The 19,110-nt window shown below is 48.8% G+C and overlaps 2 protein-coding genes across 2 annotated transcripts in view; both read right to left on the bottom strand.

The window, feature by feature from the left end:
- The window catches only part of LOC132571572 (zinc finger protein 709-like), a 172,672-nt gene that overhangs the window by 18,078 nt on the left and 135,484 nt on the right, over window positions 1-19,110 (bottom strand). The window lies entirely within an intron of this gene.
- LOC132572120 (zinc finger protein with KRAB and SCAN domains 7-like) lies at window positions 4,974-16,990 on the bottom strand. Its single transcript, XM_060238924.1, has 5 exons — window positions 16,882-16,990; window positions 14,439-14,965; window positions 14,092-14,206; window positions 9,184-9,306; window positions 4,974-8,804 (listed from the first exon to the last, which is right to left on the bottom strand). The coding sequence occupies exons 2-5, from the start codon at window positions 14,859-14,861 to the stop codon at window positions 7,600-7,602; spliced, it is 1,866 nt and encodes a 621-aa protein (XP_060094907.1). The 5' UTR covers window positions 14,862-14,965; window positions 16,882-16,990; the 3' UTR covers window positions 4,974-7,599.

Raw genomic sequence — 19,110 nt, 5'->3', positions numbered from 1 at the left:
TCCCTCCAGGAGCTTCAGCTGCGCTGCGTCAGCCATTCCATATGCTGCTCCATGCAGCTGCTCGGGAGTAGCTCTGCACGGGGCTGCACTCCCGGAGGATCCAGTCCTGTTCAGGCAGCTCAGAAAAAGGAGGCTGAAACCGGATCCTTCCTCCTGAGTCATCCTCCACCTAGGAAAAGCTCAATGTGGAAGGCCAGGGGTGGGAGGGGCTAGACGTTTGGAGATTACGTTGTTTCTGTTGCCGCCTCTAGAGAGAAAACCAACCTCGTGGGATTTCGGGGTCCTTTTTTTTTCTTACACGTCCCGGAAAATACCCAGTTGCCACTTTGGGGGTCAGGCCCCAATTTCTCTCCATTCCAGTCTGGACAGAGATCCTGGGACTGGGCATGGAGCAAGAGTCCCTATGTGCACAATTCACAATTGTGAATTTCCTGCATTGTGCAGGGGGTTGGACTAGATCTGAGGTCCCTAACCCCCGGGCCAAAGACCGGCACCGGTCCGTGGCCTGTTAGCAACTGGGCCATCCATGAGTTTTATAATTATTTCATTATATTTTGCAAAGTAGTAATAATAATAGTAAGAAGACATTGGATTTATAGCCTGCCCTCCACTCTGAATCTCAGAAAAGCTCACAATTTCCTTTACCTTCCTCCCCCTCAACAGACACCCTGTGAGGTGGGTGGGGCTGGAGAGGGCTCTCACAGCAGCTGCCCTTTCAAGGACAACCTCTGCCAGAGCTATGGCTGACCCAAGGCCATTCTAGCAGGTGCAGGTGGAGGAGTGGGGAATCAAACCCGGTTCCCCCAGATAAGGGAGCTCTGGCTGACCCAAGGCCATTCCGGCAGGTGCAAGTGGAGGAGTGGGGAATCAAACCCGGTTCTCCCAGATAAGAGAGCTCTGGCTGACCCAAGGCCATTCCAGCAGGTGCAAGTGGAGGAGTGGGTAATCAAACCCAGTTCTCCCAAATAAGAGAGCTCTGGCTGACCCAATGCCATTCCAGCAGGCGTAAGTGGAGGAGTGCGGAATCAAACCGGTTCTCCCAGATAAGAGAGCTATGGCTGACCCAAGGCCATTCCAGCAGCTGCAAGTGGAGGAATGGGGAATCAAACCCGGATCTCCCACATAAGTCTGCTCACTTAACAACCACACCCCCCCAAAAATGCACAATTGTATCATCCCAAAACCATCCCGCTCTCCTCCCCCCAGTCTGTGGAAAAATTGTCTTCCGCAAAACTCGTTCCTGGTGCCAAAAAGGTTGGTGACCACTGGACTAGATGAACATGGTGGTCCCTCGAACTCCATGATTCTATGACTTTAAATGCACTCAGAAAACACCCCGCATGGAGTTTTGAACAATATTTCTTGGAGGCAAGGGACAGAGTTTGGATTCCAGGGAAGGAGGCTGGATTTAGACCCCCCCATCCCCTTTCAGAGGCTTGCTGTGTCCCCAGGAATAAGCTCTCTCTTTGCAGCCGCAAAGACAGAAGGAGAAGGAGGGCAACAACCCTTGCCTCAGACTGGATGGGAAGATTTTAGTTCTTGGGCAGTCTAAGTTGCCTACGAAAATTATGCCTCATGTCCTCACACCACCCATGCCGTCCTAAATTAATTCTGATTTTTCGTTTTAATCAGGGCCTTTTTCGTAGGGAAAGCCCAGCAGGAACTCATTTGCATATTAGGCCACACCCCCTGACACCACCATTGTTTAGTGCAGGGCTTTTTGTAGGAGAGGCCCAGTAGGAATTCATTTGCATATTAGGTCACACCCCCTGACATCACCATTGTTTAGTATAGGGCTTTTTTGTAGGAAAAGCCCAGCAGGAACTCATTTTCATATTAGGCCACACCCCCTGACATCACCATTGTTTAGTATAGGGCATTTTTGTGAGAAAGGCTCAGCAGGAACTCATTTGCATATTAGGCCACACACCCCTGCATTCCTGTGCGTTCCTGCTAAAAAAAGCCCTGGTTTTAATTGGTTTAACTGTTGATATTTTACTGCTGGCTTTAATGGTTTTATCATGTTGGGATCCACCCTGAGCCCATCATGGTGGAGGGTAGACTATAAATTTACTGAAATAAATAAATTCCTCTCCTGTCCCTGCACCATCTCCTGCAGAGCTTCATCATTACAGGGTGTGGGTGAGGGCAGTGCTTCCTGACCGTGAGAGCGGTTCCTCAGTGGAACAGGCTTCCTCCTTGGGAGGTGGTGGGCTCTCCTTCCTTGGAGGTTTTTCAACAGAGGCTGGATGGCCGACAGCGATGAAGATCCTGTGAATTTACCGGGCGGTGTTTGTGAGTTTAGATCAGTTCCTCAGTGGAACAGGCTTCCTCGGGAGGTGGTGGGCTCTCCTTCCTTGGAGGTTTTTCAACAGAGGCTAGATGGACATCTGACAGCAATGAAGATCCTGTGAATTTAGGCAGAGGTGTTTGTGAGTTTAGAGCGATTCCTCAGTGGAACAGGCTTCCTCGGGAGGTGGTGGGTTCTCCTTCCTTGGAGGTTTTTCAACAGAGGCTAGATGGCCATCTGACAGCAATGAAGATCCTGTGAATTTAGGCAGAGGTGTTTGTGAGTTTAGAGCGATTCCTCAGTGGGACAGGCTTCCTCCTCGGGAGGTGGTGGGCTCTCCTTCCTTGGAGGTTTTTCAACAGAGGCTAGATGGCCATCTGACAGCAATGAAGATCCTGTGAATTTACCAGGCGGTGTTTGTGAGTTTAGAGCGGTTCCTCAGTGGAACAGGCTTCCTCCTCGGGAGGTGGTGGGCTCTCCTTCCTTGGAGGTTTTTCAACAGAGGCTAGATGGCCATCTGACAGCAATGAAGATCCTATGAATTTAGGCAGAGGTGTTTGTGAGTTTAGAGCGATTCCTCAGTGGAACAGGCTTCCTCGGGAGGTGGTGGGTTCTCCTTCCTTGGAGGTTTTTCAACAGAGGCTAGATGGCCATCTGACAGCGATGAATATCCTGTGAATTTACCGGGCGGTGTTTGTGAGTTTAGATCAGTTCCTCAGTGGAACAGGCTTCCTCGGGAGGTGGGCTCTCCTTCCTTGGAGGTTTTTCAACAGAGGCTAGATGGCCATCTGACAGCAATGAAGATCCTATGAATTTACCAGGCGGTGTTTGTGAGTTTAGAGCGATTCCTCAGTGCAACAGGCTTCTTTCTTGGGAGGTGGTGGGCTCTCCTTCCTTGGAGGTTTTTCAACAGAGGCTAGATGGCCATCTGACAGCAATGAAGATCCTGTGAATTTAGGCAGAGGTGTTTGTGAGTTTAGAGCGATTCCTCAGTGGAACAGGCTTCCTCCTTGGGAGGTGGTGGGCTCTCCTTCCTTTGAGGTTTTTAAACAGAGGCTGGATGGCCGACAGCGATGAATATCCTGTGAATTTACCGGGCGGTGTTTGTGAGTTTAGATCAGTTCCTCAGTGGAACAGGCTTCCTCGGGAGGTGGGCTCTCCTTCCTTGGAGGTTTTTCAACAGAGGCTAGATGGCCATCTGACAGCAATGAAGATCCTGTGAATTTAGGCAGAGGTGTTTGTGAGTTTAGAGCGATTCCTCAGTGGAACAGGCTTCCTTGGGAGGTGGTGGGCTCTCCTTCCTTGGAGGTTTTTCAACAGAGGCTAGATGGCCATCTGACAGCAATGAAGATCCTGTGAATTTAGGCAGAGGTGTTTGTGAGTTTAGAGCGATTCCTCAGTGGAACAGGCTTCCTCAGGAGGTGGTGGGCTCTCCTTCCTTGGAGGTTTTTCAACAGAGGCTAGATGGCCATCTGACAGCAATGAAGATCCTATGAATTTACCAGGCGGTGTTTGTGAGTTTAGAGCGATTCCTCAGTGGAACAGGCTTCCTCGGGAGGTGGTGGGCTCTCCTTCCTTGGAGGTTTTTCAACAGAGGCTAGATGGACATCTGACAGCGATGAAGATCCTATGAATTTACCAGGCGGTGTTTGTGAGTTTAGAGCGATTCCTCAGTGGAACAGGCTTCCTCGGGAGGTGGTGGGCTCTCCTTCCTTGGAGGTTTTTCAACAGAGGCTAGATGGCCATCTGACAGCAATGAAGATCCTATGAATTTACCAGGCGGTGTTTGTGAGTTTAGAGCGATTCCTCAGTGGAACAGGCTTCCTCGGGAGGTGGTGGGCTCTCCTTCCTTGGAGGTTTTTCAATAGAGGCTAGATGGACATCTGACAGCGATGAAGATCCTGTGAATTTGAGGGGAGATGTTTATGAGTTTCCTGCATTTTGCAGGGGATTGGACTAGATGACCCTGGAGGTCCCTTCCAACTCTATGATTCTTCGGGACGTGGTGGGCTCTCCTCCCTTGGAGATTTTGAAACAGAGGCTTCATGGCCATTTGACAGCAATGAAGTTCCTGTGGATTTAGGGGGAGGTGTTTGTGAGTTTCCTGCATTTTGCAGGGGATTGGACTAGAGGACCCTGGAGGTCCCTTCCAACTCTATGATTCTTCGGGAGGTGGTGGACTCTCCTTCCTTGGAGGTTTTTAAACAGAGGCTAGATGGCCATCTGACAGCGATGAAGATCCTGTGAATTTAGGGGGAAGTGTTAGTGAGTTTCCTGCATTGTGCAGGGGCTTGGACTAGATGACTCCAGAGGTCTCTTCCAACTCTATGATTGTAAGCTTGGAGCATCCTGGAGGGAAAGTGGGGGGTCTCCTGGGAAGGATATTGTGGGCTGTTGTGCACTTTAGCCTAAGGACAGGCTTATTCACACACACTCACTTTTTAGCATTTTTACATTCTTATGTGCCTACCTGCATGTTTGTGTCTTTTGCAAGAGTTGTGCATTTCAGGTTCACAGGAAGAAAATAATCTGTGTTCTGTTTTTTCATTGGCATGCACAACTCAACTCTCTTGCTGTTTGGAACTGCCACTTTAACTGCTTAGGTCAACGGTGGCCAAACTTGCTTGAGATAAAAGCCAAATAGATTATATGTCAGATGTTTGAGAGACGCAAGACATGAACAAACATTATACACGTCTTTTAATACTTTCATTGCACAGAAAGATAAATGCATACGTATGCACTTCACAACACGACCATACTAGAAGACTTAAAAAAAAAAAAAACTTGGGAAAAACAGTCCTCATAAGACCATCAAAGGTAAAGGTTAGGGAATTGTTTTCTGGCACCAGTGGGAGAAGGAAACACACAGGTGTTGGTGGAATTCCTTGAGGCGGGGAGCCAACACAGGGGCCCCTCAAACCCACAGAGGGCTCAGTTCTTTTCCTCCCTTTAGGTCTTTACCAAGGGAATGCTCTGGAATCCTTGAAATACAAACCTATCTAACAATATAAAATTAACTACCCAAGAACACTCTAAGCATGAAAACCAAAAACTTCCTTCATTTAACAATAATGATAACAACTAACCTTCTAAACTCTGGGACGACAGCCAACAGAGCACCGTTCTCAGGAGACATACTGTATAAGCACAACAGTTACAACGATTAAATCCCCTATTTGTTAGTATTCATAACAGCTGAAGCCCACTTTTCTTCCCCACCCCCCACAAGAGCTCTCAGAAATCTCAGCGATCTCCTGTGACAAAAGCGGCGTTTTCAGGACATGGCTAGAGAGACCCCAAGACACCAGCTTGCAAACAATGTATACACTTGAGATCAAAAGCTATAACATTTTTGCATTGTCATAATTTACACCTTTGATGACTTCAGACAGATGTAGAGGATGTGCTTAGAAGAATGTTTACTTTTATTGGTATAGAGTGTAATAAAACAATTTATGCTGGCCAAATCTGGCCACCATTTGTCTGCTTACTGTTCCAGCTTGCTTGGCTCTGATAACCCGTCCTTCCTGTAATCTGTTCAGACACTCAAGAGAAGAACGATCTCTTCCTTTCCCAGTTAGGCACTTTGGAGCAGTAAGGTCATTTTGTGTGAATTGCAATTTTTTTTTCTGTATCAATGCCTCCCCCTTCTGCCTGCTGGCGTCGGGCCCAGACTGTGTGTGATAGTGGTGTGTGTGTGTGTGAGTGGAAAGGAACTTCCTGTCTATTTGGTCACGCAGAAAGAAAAAATGCTTCATGGCCTCAGCCTTTTTACTGCAACAGGTCAACAGCAAATTAATATGACTCTGATGGTTTGATGTTGGCCCCAACCTCAATTCTATTTTTTTTTCTCCCCACAACAGGCACCATATAAATCTTTCATCTCTGTTGTATCTCTCTTTGCCACTTAGGTTAGTAAATGCAGTTCCTGCAAGAGCTATGAAACTATGGGGGGAACCCAGCACTGCCCCCTTTACTTCCATCCCTCCTTCCAGGGGATCTCTCAGGTCTTGTACTGTCTTTCCCTGCTCTAGGTCCCTGGGTGACCTGTGTGGTGCAGGAAAAATGCTTGCACGCCTGCCTATTTCCCCTTCCTTCCTCCCTTCACACAAGGTGGAAATATCTGCCTATCTCAGTGCTCAAAGGCTGACTGTGGTCCCAGTGCTAAGGAAGCTTACTTGAAAGTAAACCTACATTAAGTTCCTCCTTGACCTTCAGGAGCTGCACAATATGTGTGGAAGAGCCACATGTGGCTCCTGAGACACAGTTTGGACACCCCTGGCTTAGGTTTTACCAGCTGCTTTAGTCCAGTCTCAGCTATACTTATGACCAGTGACTGATGCATCTCCTTCTTCTTCTTTTGTATTTTCATATGTGTGTGTGTGTGCGCATCTGAAGGCCATGACGACCTCTGGTGACTGACCCCTGCTGGGGGCCTGGAGTATATCCAGGGAGGTAGCTAAATAAAGCCTGCCTCTGCTTCCCCACTGCTGGTATTCCAAGGAGATCTCCCATCCAAGTCCTTGCCAGAGTCCACCCTGCTCGGCTTCTGAGATCTGACAAGATCAGGCTTGCCTGGTCTCTCCCAGTCAGGGCCCAGTTCCTTCTGCATCGTGACTCTAACTGGCCCTGCCTGGCAACTAACCCTCCGCCCACCCCGCCCAAGCACTGAGAACGTTTCTTTCTGATTAGAGGAAGGTTTCTTTTGTAGATTTCAGCCTTTTACAGCAATCGGCATCTTTTCAATACTTTTTGTGGTCTGTGGTTGTTTTTTAGATATGAAATAGGGGGAAAGCTCTTTTTACGGGCAAGGAGGTTACATGGATCCTCCTCGTGCGGGTTCCTCGACACAGTAGAAGAGAACTTCTTGGACTGGATCTCTTTCAAAGAGCCCAGCATTAAAATTGTGTCTTCCTGGGGTGGGTTCTCACTTGCCTTCAAAGAGTGCTTCTGCAACAGAATCTCTTTCCACAGCCTGAAAAGTCAAAAGGCTTCTCCCTTATAAGAGTTTATATATGCTTTTGAAAATTGTCACACTGACTGAATCTGCACACTCCAAAGGTTCCTCCCCATGTGTGGGTTCTTTGATGCAGCTGAAGAGTGCCACTCTAACTGAATCTTCTCCCACACTCTAAGCACTGAAACGTTTCTCCTGTTTGGATTCTCCGATGAATTACCGGTAATCTGTCCTCCCATCACCTGCTCCCCTTAACCTCATTGGACCCTCTGGGATGAGAGCTGCCACTGCAACAATGGAGGCTGATGGGCAAACAGCTTATCAGCAAGTTCAAGGCAAGGGATTGCTCTCATTCACTGGGATGGTGTCTCTCCATCATGAAAGCCTCCCTTGGGGCCATTAACAAGTCCAGGTGTGGCAAGCTGCGGCTGGACATTGAGAATTCTAAGAGATTCTCACCTCTGTGCTTTCTCTGATGCTGTTCAAGATTCCTCCTCTCACTGAATCTCTTTCCACACTCTGAACACTCAAAAGGCTTCTCCCCTGTGTGGGTTCTCTGATGACGTTGAAGATGACCACTCATACTGAATCTTTTTCCACACTCTGAGCACTCAAAAGGTTTCTCCCCTGTGTGGGTTCTCTGATGACGCTGAAGATGGACATTTGTATTGAATCTCTTTCCACACTCTGAGCATGCAAAAGGTTTCTCCCCTGTGTGGATTCTCTGATGCTTTTGAAGATAGCTGCTCCACCTGAATCTCCTTCCACACTCTAAGCACTCAAAAGGTTTCTCCCCTGTGTGGGTTCTCTGATGACGCTGAAGATCGCCACTCTGTCTGAATCTCTTTCCACACTCTGAGCACTCAAAAGGTTTCTCTCCTGTGTGGGTTCTCTGATGACGTTGAAGATTGTCACTCATACTGAATCTCTTTCCACACTCTGAGCATAAAAAAGGTTTCTCCCCTGTGTGGGTTCTCTGATGCTTTTGAAGACTGCCGTTGCAAGTGAATCTCTTTCCACACTCTGAGCATTCAAAAGGTTTCTCCCCTGTGTGGGTTCTCTGATGATATTGAAGATGGCCACTTGTACTGAATCTCTTTCCACACTCTGAGCATTCAAAAGGTTTCTCCCCTGTGTGGATTCTCTGATGATGCTGAAGACTGCCACTTTGTATGAATCTGTTTCCGCACTCAAAAGGTTTCTCCCCAGTGTTAGTTTTTTGATGCAGCTGAATGCTACTCTGACTAAATTTATTTCTTGTCTCTGAGTACTCAGAAGGTTTTTCCTCTCTGTATATACTTTGATTCAAAAAGAGCTGTGATCTATTATTTAAATACTTTCCTAACTGAATGGATTTGCTTGCCTTTAATATCCTGTGCTTTGGAAAAAGTATATTCTGCTTTCTTGCATCATGGCTTTCAACCGTACTGATGCCATTCTTTCTCCTGGGTCTGCCTTGAGTCCTGAGATTTTTGTTCAAGTCTTCATTGTTAATTCTATCTGTTATGTGCTGATGAAGTTCCTCACCCTCCTCATTCCTCTGATCATCCTCTGCTGGAATAAAGAGAGAGAAAGATCCTGTTAGCACTTGGGAAGGCTGGTAAGATCCAACGACATCTATATGACTACAAGAAGGAAGGACTGGCGGCCCTTTGGCCTCATCAGATTGGCTGATCTTAATCTCTCCTCCACCTTTCCCCAAGAATATCTAGTAGTTAAGGATACCTCCCCCACTCGTGAAGAGCCTCAGCTAAACTCTTGCCCAGAAGGGGCTTCAGAGCCTCCAGATTTCTGGCTCCCAGAAGGCCTCCCTCCCTCCTTACCCAGGAGCCAGTAGGACTATACCAAACCAAATGTTGCTCATAAGGGAATCAGGAATCCCTCATGGTTATTCCTGGCATGTTCCCCTGACAAAACCATGATGGATACTCACTCTCAGGCAGCTTATTGGGGAAGGAAATATGCTCTTGGGATCCTGTAGAAGAACTCTGCGGCCTTTCTTCGAATGCAAGGCTGTTCTCGGTCTCCACCACGGTCTCTCTTATACTTCTGGCTTCTTTTGCAGGGAGAGAAGGAGACAGAGAGGGGGAAAGTGGTCATTTTTACACGGGGAAAGAAAGAAACAGAAGACTAAAAATTCTTCTGGAAGGATGGCACCACGGTCAAGACGAAAACCCAGAATCTGAACCAGGGTAAGGGGGATGGATCTGTGAGGCAAAAAAACCCCACTTCCCCCAAGGGTTACAGGGGTTAGGGTTAGTGGCCTGGTGAAACTCCAGGGTGTTCATAAATTGAGTCTAACTGCAGCTAACATCATCATCTTTTTCAAGGCCAGATCCCAGAATGTGGCCATTGGTTAATGGTGAGAACCTGTATCCAGTTCTGCAAACAGGAGGGTGAGGGGCCTAGGATGGTGCTGACATCCTCTGGAAAGTTCAATCAAGGAGGACCCTTAATTAGGTCATTCAAACCCCCTGACCCTAGAGTGGCAGAAACTATAATACGGGTATGGATGAGAGGAAAGCCAGGCTAACTTTATGCTCATGCCCTGCTTTGGCGCCTTGATATTTTCTGCAATATAATGAATAGATCTCTCTAGAGTAACTTAGGCTATGGCTGGAATTCTTATGCTGCAACAAGAGGTGCCATCTACGTACTTCATGTCTTAGATAGAACAGTTACCTCTTCTTTTACTGTTGCTGAACTGCAAAAACTGTGCTTTGTGATGTCTTAGTATTGGCTTACAATCTCCTATATCTTCTCCCCCACAACAGACACCCTGTGAGGTGGGTGGGGCTGAGAAGGCTCTCGCAGAATAATAATAATAATAATAATAATAATAATAATAATAATAATAATAATGATGATGATGATGATGATGATGATGATGATGATGATGATGATGATGATGATGATGATGATAAATTTTATTTATATCCCGCCCTCCCCGGCTAAGCAGGCTAAGCAGAAGCTGCCCTTTCAAATATCGATGCTTGACAGCCAGTTTAGAAAAGGTTCCTCCAGGCCAGTAGGGTTTTTTGCCATCTTCTGGGCATGCAGCAAAGGTAATATGAATGAAATTTTATTACAGCCTCCGGCCAGAACAATTCTAACAATTCAGCACTTCAACAAGGGGCACCACAATACAGAAATATGAAATATGTAAGAAACCGGGGAGTGGAATCAGTTTTACAAATTAAGCTGTACTTCTCAAATGCAGCCATGTGCCACCCAAAATTTAGCCGCTGTCACAGTAATAAAATTATTTTCATGGATATAAGTCTATTACAGCAACCCGAGTCTGTCTGCTCAGGCATCTCTTTTATACGAGGCTGAATTAATCTAACTCCAACTTCATTACACCACTTCCATCGAAGCATCAGATGCTTGATAGTTTCTGTCTCACCAGACTCACATTCACGAAGTCTCTGTGCAAAAGGACTGATTCTGCCTTCAAGCACCGCGGGGGGAGAGCCTCACAGCTAGCCAGTGTGAAGGCTTTTCTGTGTTTCTTTACATCAGGGTGTGTTGGATATGTCATGGGGACTGAACAGTATCTATTGGAGAGCCAGTTTGGTGTAGTGGTTAAGTGTGCAGACTCTTATCTGGGAGAACCGGGTTGGATTCCCCACTCCTCCACTTGCACCTGCTGGAATGGCCTTGGGTCAGCCAGAGCTTTCTTATCTGGGAGAACCTGGTTGGATTCCCCACTCCTCCACTTGCACCTGCTGGAATGGCCTTGGGTCAGCCAGAGCTCTCTTATCTGGGAGAACCGGATTTGATTCCCCACTCCTCCACTTGCAGCTGCTGGAATGGCCTTGGGTCAGCCATAGCTCTCTTGTCTGGGAGAACCGGGATTGATTCCCCCACTCCTCCACTTGCAGCTGCTGGAATGGCCTTGGGCCAGCCAGAGCTCTCTTATCTGGGAGAACCGGGTTTGAGTCCCCACTCCTCCACTTGCAGCTGCTGGAATGGCCTTGGGTCAGCCAGAGCTCTCTGATCTGGGAGAACTGGGTTTGATTCCGCACTCCTCCACTTGCAGCTGCTGGAATGGCCTCGGGTCAGCCAGAGCTCTCTTATCTGGGAGGATCGCATTGGATTCCCCCCTCCTCCACTTGCAGCTGCTGGAATGGACTTGGGTCAGCCAGAGCTCTCTGATCTGGGAGAACTGGGCTTGATTCCCCACTCCTCCCCTTGCATCTGCTGGAATGGCCTTGCGTCAGCCGGAGCTCTCTTATCTGGGAGAACCGGGTTTGATTCCCCACTCCTCCACTTGCAGCTGCTGGAATGGCCTTGGGTCAGCCAGAGCTCTGGCAGAGGTTATCCTTGAAAGGGCAGCTGCTGTGAGAGCTCTCTCAGCCCCAGCCACCTCAGAGGGTGTCTGTTGTAGGGGAGGAAGATATGGGAGATTATGAGCCACTCTGAGACTGTGATTCAGAGAGAAGGGCAAGGTATAAATCTGCAGTCGTCGTCTTCTAACCCAAAACTCCCCAAAATTTCAAAGTGTAGGGTGGGATATAAAGCCAATATCTTCTTCAAAAAAAGAGAGCCAGTTTGGGGTAGTGGTTAAGTGTGCGGACTCTTATCTGGGAGAACCGGGTTTGATTCCCCACTCCTCCACTTGCACCTGCTGGAATGGCCTTGGGTCAGCCATAGCTGTCTTATCTGGGAGAAGCAGGTTTGATTCCCCACTCCTCCACTTGCACCTGCTGGAATGGCCTTGGGTCAGCCATAGCTCTCTTATCTGGGAGAATCAGGTTTGAGTCCCCACTCCTCCACTTGCAGCTGCTGGAATGGCCTTGGGTCAGCCAGAGCTCTCTTATCTGGGAGAACCAGGTTTGATTCTCCACTCCTCTACTTGCAGCTGCTGGAATGGCCTTGGGTCAGCCATAGCTCTGGCAGAGGTTGTCCTTGAAAGGGCAGCTGCTATGAGAGCCCTCTCCGGCCCCACCCACCTCACAGAGTGTCTGTTGTGGGAGAGGGAGATAAAGGAGATTAGGAGCCGCTCTGAGACTCTTCGGAGTGCAGGGCGGGATATAAATCCGATATCTTCAATATCTTCATCTAAGTGGATTAGACGTTCTGCATTTGGGATGTCTATCAAGACCTGCTTGTCTCTCTATATCCTCTGTTTAAGAACTACCTTGGCCTGATCCCACCTCATGGCTAGCATCACCCGGGGGATGGGGGAGAGAAACCAAGTAATTGTAATTTGCAATGCACTGATTTCAACTATTTAGTTTGAAAAGTATTCGATAACAACAAATGGACGAGTCCCTCAGGTTGAAAGTTCCTTTTAAGCCAGTAACGGAGTGAAGCCAAAATAATTTTGGCTTCCATCTTCAGTGTGCCAATTTCTAGTCACAAGCACCAAAGCCACATTTCCCCATGATTAATGGCCCCTAGGAAGTGCTTTCCAGAGCTCTCCTCCCCCAGAAGGTCGGGGCACCCTTGATTCCCCAGGCTGAAGGAAAGGCCTGTTGAGGTTCGTCTATCTTCCCCCTCCCACTTCGGCAATTTAAGACCTTTATGGAAGGAAGGTGAGATATGAATTTTTTTTATGAGAAAAACTGACCCCCAGGAATTTGTCTAATCTCCTTTGGAGGCATCAGAGTTCATAAGAACATAAGAGAAGCCATGTTGGATCAGGCCAACGGCCCATCAAGTCCAACACTCTGTGTCACACAGTGGCAAAAAATGTTATATACACACATACACTGTGGCTAATAGCCACTGATGGACCTGTGCTCCATACACTGTGGCTAATAGCCACTGATGGACCTGTGCTCCATATTTTTATCTAAACCCCTCTTGAAGGTGGCTATATTTGTGGCCGCCACCACCTCCTGTGGCAGTGAATTCCACATGTTAATCACCCTTTGAGTGAAGAAGTACTTCCTTTTATCCGTCTTAACCTGTCTGCTCAGCAATTTCATCGAATGCCCACGAGTTCTTGTATTGTGAGAAAGGGAGAAAAGTACTTCTTTCTCTACTTTCTCCATTCCATGCATTATCTTGTAAACCTCTATCATGTCACCCCGCAGTCGACGTTTCTCCAAGCTAAAGAGTCCCAAGCGTTTCAACCTTTCTTCATAGGGAAAGTGCTCCAGCCCTTTTATCATTCTAGTTGCCCTTCTCTGCACCTTCTCTAAAGCTATAATATCCTTTTTGAGGTGCGGCGACCAGAACTGCACACAGTACTCCAAATGAGACCGCACCATCGATTTATACAGGGGCATTATGATACTGGCTGATTTGTTTTCAATTCCCTTCCTAATAATTCCCAGCATGGCATTGGCCTTTTTTATTGCAAACGCACACTGTCTTGACACTTTCAGTGAGTTATCTATCATGACCCCAAGATCTCTCTCTTGATCAGTCTCTGCCAGTTCACACCCCATCAACTTGTATTTGTAGCTGGGATTCTTAGCCCCAATGTGCATTACTTTGCACTTGGCCACATTGAACCGCATCTGCCACGTTGACGCCCACTCACCCAGCCTCAACAGATCCCTTTGGAGTTCCTCACAATCCTCTCTGGTTCTCACCACCCTGAACAATTTAGTGTCATCCGCAAACTTGGCCACTTCACTGCTCACTCCGAACTCTAAATCATTTATGAACAAGTTAAAAAGCATGGGACCCAGTACCGAGCCCTGCGGCACCCCACTGCTTACCGTCCTCCACTGCGAAGACTGCCCATTTATACTCACTCTCTGCTTCCTATTACATTGTGCACCCCCAAATAACTCTGAGTTGCTTCATTTTCACCTGACCTGAACTCTCTACCCCCCACATTCACAGGCTGCCCCAACTGCACCCAGGCACAAGGAGTCCTTACCACAGGAGAGGGCATCTTGGGCACGCTCCACCGCCTGCACCCTCTGCCCCTGCTCCAAGGAAGCTCCTTCTGCCTCAGGGATTGCAGCTTCCATCTCCAAAGGTGGTCCCAGCATCTGAAACAGCAGCCAGGGAGAGGGGTAAGAGATGGAATGGAAAAGAGACCAAGGAAGGGATCCTGCCCCACTCCCAGACCCTGCACCCTTCTCAGCAGAGCTGGTGAGTTATCTGCAGGGGCCAGAAATTCTCTAGCAGAAGAGGCTCTGGGCAATTATCTGGCAAGGAAACTTTAAGATAAGGTCAGATATTGTTGCTTGAGTTAGACACATCTGGAGGAAATCCGCTCACCTGTTCTGCCTGCCTCTTCTCCTCTGCCTGACTCAGGAGGAAACCTTCAGCCAGGGCCACCGCCTGGGAACTGGTCTCCGGCCCAAATCCTCTGACCCAGCCCTGCATTTCCTGGGGCAGGAGAGTCAGAAACTGCTCCAGGATCACCAGGTCCAGGATCTGCTCCTTGGTGTGCCTCTCCGGCTTCAGCCACTGGCTGCAAAGTCCATGGAGCTGGCTGCAAACCTCTCGGGGCCCATCGGCCTCATGGTAGCGGAACTGCCGGAAACATTGGCGATGCACATCTGAGGTCATGGTATACTTAGCCAGGGCCTCTGACACAGCCCTTTCCCAGAATTCAACATCACTTCCAGGTGGGATGGGATGGGGGCTCTTTCTTGCTCTCTTGCCAGTTCCTGGTCCTTCTGGGTCCTGCTCTTCCATCTCCTTCCCCTTTTCTTGGGCCACCTCTGTCTTTGAAAAGTTTTCTTTATTCACTTTTTTTTGGTTTTGTTAACTTGTACTCCGCCCTTTTCCATGAACTGGCTCTGGGAGGATGAAAACAAAGTTAAAACAATTTAAATACCAACTAAAACTACTTGGCTCTGAAGGGAGGCTTTTCCCTGAGGGGACTGAGGGAGACAGACAGGAGTGAGTCAAAAGGAAGATATATACACACACACAAATATGCAGACACATATATGCACAAAATAAATACAATTTCCATTCCCAAAAAGAAGCAGGGAATAGACCACATGTCCTTCATCCAGATAATTATCACAGTTTGCTCCCAGCCCCATATTCTAGCTCACCCTGAAAGAAGGACCATTTTCCAGAGTCCAGACTATTTGGGAAAAAAGGCTACACCAAGACCCTGAACATCTTTGCATGGTTACTAATTATCTCAGTGGTGGAGATTGTAGTTGGCGGAAGAGTCAGCCAAAATCTTTGCCATGCAACCAGCCAATCAGCATGAATGATTCATACATGTGATCCCATCTGGGATTCCTTACTGGGCCCCCCAAAGGCAGGCTTCATAGTCTTCTTGGCATCTCCCTTAACGAGATCTGAACCGCCCCCCCCCCCCCCCCCCATCCTGGGACTGTGCTCTGGTGTTCCTCCCTGTTGTGCTGCCTGGGGGTCTGTGCCTCTCTCGCCTGGCAAAAGGATGCCCTTCCTCCCACCCCAACCCCAGTGCAGGAGGGGGAATCTGGCATCGTGTTGCGGCTGCCTCTGCTAAGTGAGCCGTGGAGGGATGGGGCAGGAGCGATGCATTTGAAGCAGCCGTGTTCTCTTTCTGTGTTCCCATTTTGCAAACCCCTGATGCAGGTGGGGACTCGAACCCAGATCCCTGGAGCCCCCTGGTGTGTTTACATGCCATGATTCTCACAGTGGTGGATTCTTGTGTGGCCTTTGTTCCTCCAGGCCCTGTATATATTGGGGGCGTGGCCACATCAGCAAGCTCCACCCCTCTCTGCCTGTCAGGGGAGCAGCCTAATGCTCTGATTGGTGGGTGTGGGTGGTGTTTGCATGAGCACCAATGGGCTCGCTAGGCGCTCTCCTCCTTGGCAACAGGGGTATTTCAAATGTTCCTCTCCTCTGCTGGGCAGCCCCAGCCCCACACTGGCCCCACATCCGGAGGTTAGGATGGGGCTGCAGCCAAGGCAGGCTGGACTTCCCTTCCCCCAGCCCCCACCCCTTTCTTAACTCACTCCACTCCCCAAAAGGCCAGCTTGGGTGGTTGGTTTGCAGAATGAAAATGACTAGCAAGAGAATGTCAGTTTCATAGTTAACTTTTCTTACACTGATTATCGCTTATCCCCAACAAACTCGGCTTCCAAAGCTGAACAAAACCGGTGCCTAACAGAGTAACCAACCTCTAGGGGGTGAAGCCAAAATAACCAATCAACTACCCTGAATAAATAACCAAGGAAGTTCACTACAAGTGCCAAAGAAATCCCTGAGAGATTGATCCAGGCCATCCTCAGAAGGCCCCCACTTTGCACTGAAATCGACATGTGAAACTGACAATACTTTTTGCAAGCCCTTTATTCAAGGAATACAGGATCAACGGAAGCACTTTTTGCATTCTCTTGAGAGGCTGAGAAGACGCTTGCACTTTAAGGGACGTTTAGGGCACTGTAACTGTGCAACGGATAGATGTGTGAAAGAGATGCGGACTGATCTATTGATTACTGAGCATAAGAACTAATATTTGGATCTGTAGTAAAAACCTGTTAGTTATGTATTCACAGTAGTTGATTATGGTGGCTTTAGGGGGTGTTTCCGTGAATCTCTTGGTCCAGGTGGGGCCTGAATTTCTCCAAAAATTAGAACCCACCTCCAGCAGACACAAATCAGTTCCCTGGGAGAAAACGGCGCACCTGGGACAGCCCCGGCTTGCAATGATCCCCGCCTCCCTCCCTCCCAAGAGCTAAATGCTTATTCCTCCCCCAAGACTTACTTCCAAGTAAACGTCCCCAGGATCCGGCGGCTGCAAAGCGTCCCTCTCCTGCTGCAGCTTCTTTGCAGGCTTCTCCCTTCCTCCTCCGCCCTGCAAATGCAAACCCCTCCCCCTCCCCCAGGAAAAGCCCCCTCCCTCTCCTGCCCCCCCACTTGCTCGGCCTCTCTAGCAAGCAGCTCGGCGGTCTTAACCCGTTCAGTGCTGCAGAGGAGCTTCCTGTAGGCTGCCGTCAGCCTCGCCTCGTGCTGCTCAATGGGGCTGTCCAGGGGTGACTTTGCAGCAGGGGGCTGCGCTCGTCCCGTGTTGTTCCTGGTGCTGTTGAGGCAACTCAGAAAAATGGGGTTGCAGCTGGGTCCCGCCTCCTGAATCCCCCCCCTCCTAGAATAAGGACCGTCAAACTCAAGGGGAGGGGCAAAAGGGGGGGGGTGCTGAAGAGATGAGGGTCCTCTTTCAACAGGCCATTTAGCGCTTCTGTTGCCCCCCTGGAGAGAAAACCTGGTGGGGCCTCCTGGCGCTTCCTTGAACGTCCAGGGAGATGCTGACGGCCACTTGGGGGCCAGGCATGCAGCTCTGCACAGCTGGTGGGGGGCAGGAGGCTGCAGGAGAAGGACCCCACCCCTGGACTATCCCCGCCAAGGGACCCCAGGCTGGAGGAAGGGGGGTTCTCCTCCCGCAGGGTCTCTGCTAGCCTGGCCAACCTCCCGGCGGGGCCTGGAGATCTCTCCCGATTACAATTTACCCCCAGGCCACAGAGGTCAGTTCCCTTGCAGGAAATGGCTGTTTTAGAGGGGGGGGCGTCTCTAGGGCAATATACCTCCCTGAGGACCCTCCCCTCAGAAATTCCCCAAATCAGAGTTAGCCCTTTCCACTCCATCCATCTTCCAGGAGCCCCACCGGCCCTTCCCCCTTCTCTCCACCAACTACCCACCCACCCTGCAAAGTAGACCAGTCCCAGAGGGAAGAGTCAGGTTGGAACTCAGACCTTCCTCCAGGCTGTGGGCAAACCTGACCTCCACCTGTTCTCAGGGCCCTTCTGAAAACCTCCTCCCCCAGCGAGGGTTGCCAACTCCAGCAACCATTCCAGCAGGTGCAACTGGAGGAGTGGGGAATCAAACTCGGTTCTCCCAGATAAGAGAGCTATGGCTGACCCATTCCATGCCAGCAGCTGCAAGTGGAGGAGTGGGGAATCCAACCCAGTTCTCCCAGATAAGAGAGCTATGGCTGACCCAAGGCCATTCCAGCAGCTGCAAGTGGAGGAGGGGGGAATCAAACCAGGTTCTCCCAGATAAGAGAGCTATGGCTGACCCAAGGCCATTCCAGCAACTGCAAGTGAAGGACGGGGGAATCAAACCCGGTTCTCCCAGATAAGAGAGCTATTGCTGACCCAAGGCCATTCCAGCAGCTGCAAGTGGAGGAGTGGGGAATCAAACCTGGTTCTCCCAGATAAGAGAGTTATGGCTGACCCAAGGCCACTCCAGAAGGTGCAAGTGGAGGAGTGGGGAATCAAACCCGGTTCTCCCAGATAAGAGAGCTATGGCTGACCCAAGGCCATTCCAGCAGGTGTAAGTGGAGGAGTGGGGAATCAAACCCGGTTCTCCAAGATAAGAGAGCTTCCTTCACGCCTTGAGTTTGAATACGTAACCGTTGCTACAATAGGGATAGGTAGAGGGCAAGTGGCTGCTAAAGCCAGTATTCGCAAGGTCCGTCTTTCCCTGACCTATCGTGTATCAATAAACAGCTATTCTTACAAATAGACTGTCATTGATCATTCAGCTATTGGGAACCTGACATTCATTTTCACAGGTGGAGAAATAATCTCTGTTCTGTTGTTTCATAGGCACAACTCAGAGTCTTTTTACTATTCTGTTGTTGTTTTTAATTGCCATTTTAACTGCTTAGGTCAAAAGTGGCCAAAATTGCTTAAGATAAGAGCCAAACAGATCATATGGCAGATGTTTGAGAGACACAAGACATGAACAAACATTATACACGTCTTTCTTTTAATACTTTTTTTTGCACAGAAAGATAAATGCATATGTATGCCCTTGACAATATGACCATGCTAGAAGGAGACTTTTTTAAAAAACAGAACCTGGGAATAACAGTCTCCATAAGACCATCATAGGGAAAGGTTAGGGAATTATTTTTTAGCACAAGTGGGAGAAGGAAACACACAAACATTACATAAATCTCTCACCTCCGTTTGCATCATTATGTATCTCTCTTTGC

Source organism: Heteronotia binoei, chromosome 5, assembly GCF_032191835.1.
Source record: "Heteronotia binoei isolate CCM8104 ecotype False Entrance Well chromosome 5, APGP_CSIRO_Hbin_v1, whole genome shotgun sequence".
Lineage (NCBI taxonomy): Eukaryota > Metazoa > Chordata > Lepidosauria > Squamata > Gekkonidae > Heteronotia > Heteronotia binoei.
This window is presented reverse-complemented; position numbering and strand designations above follow the sequence as displayed.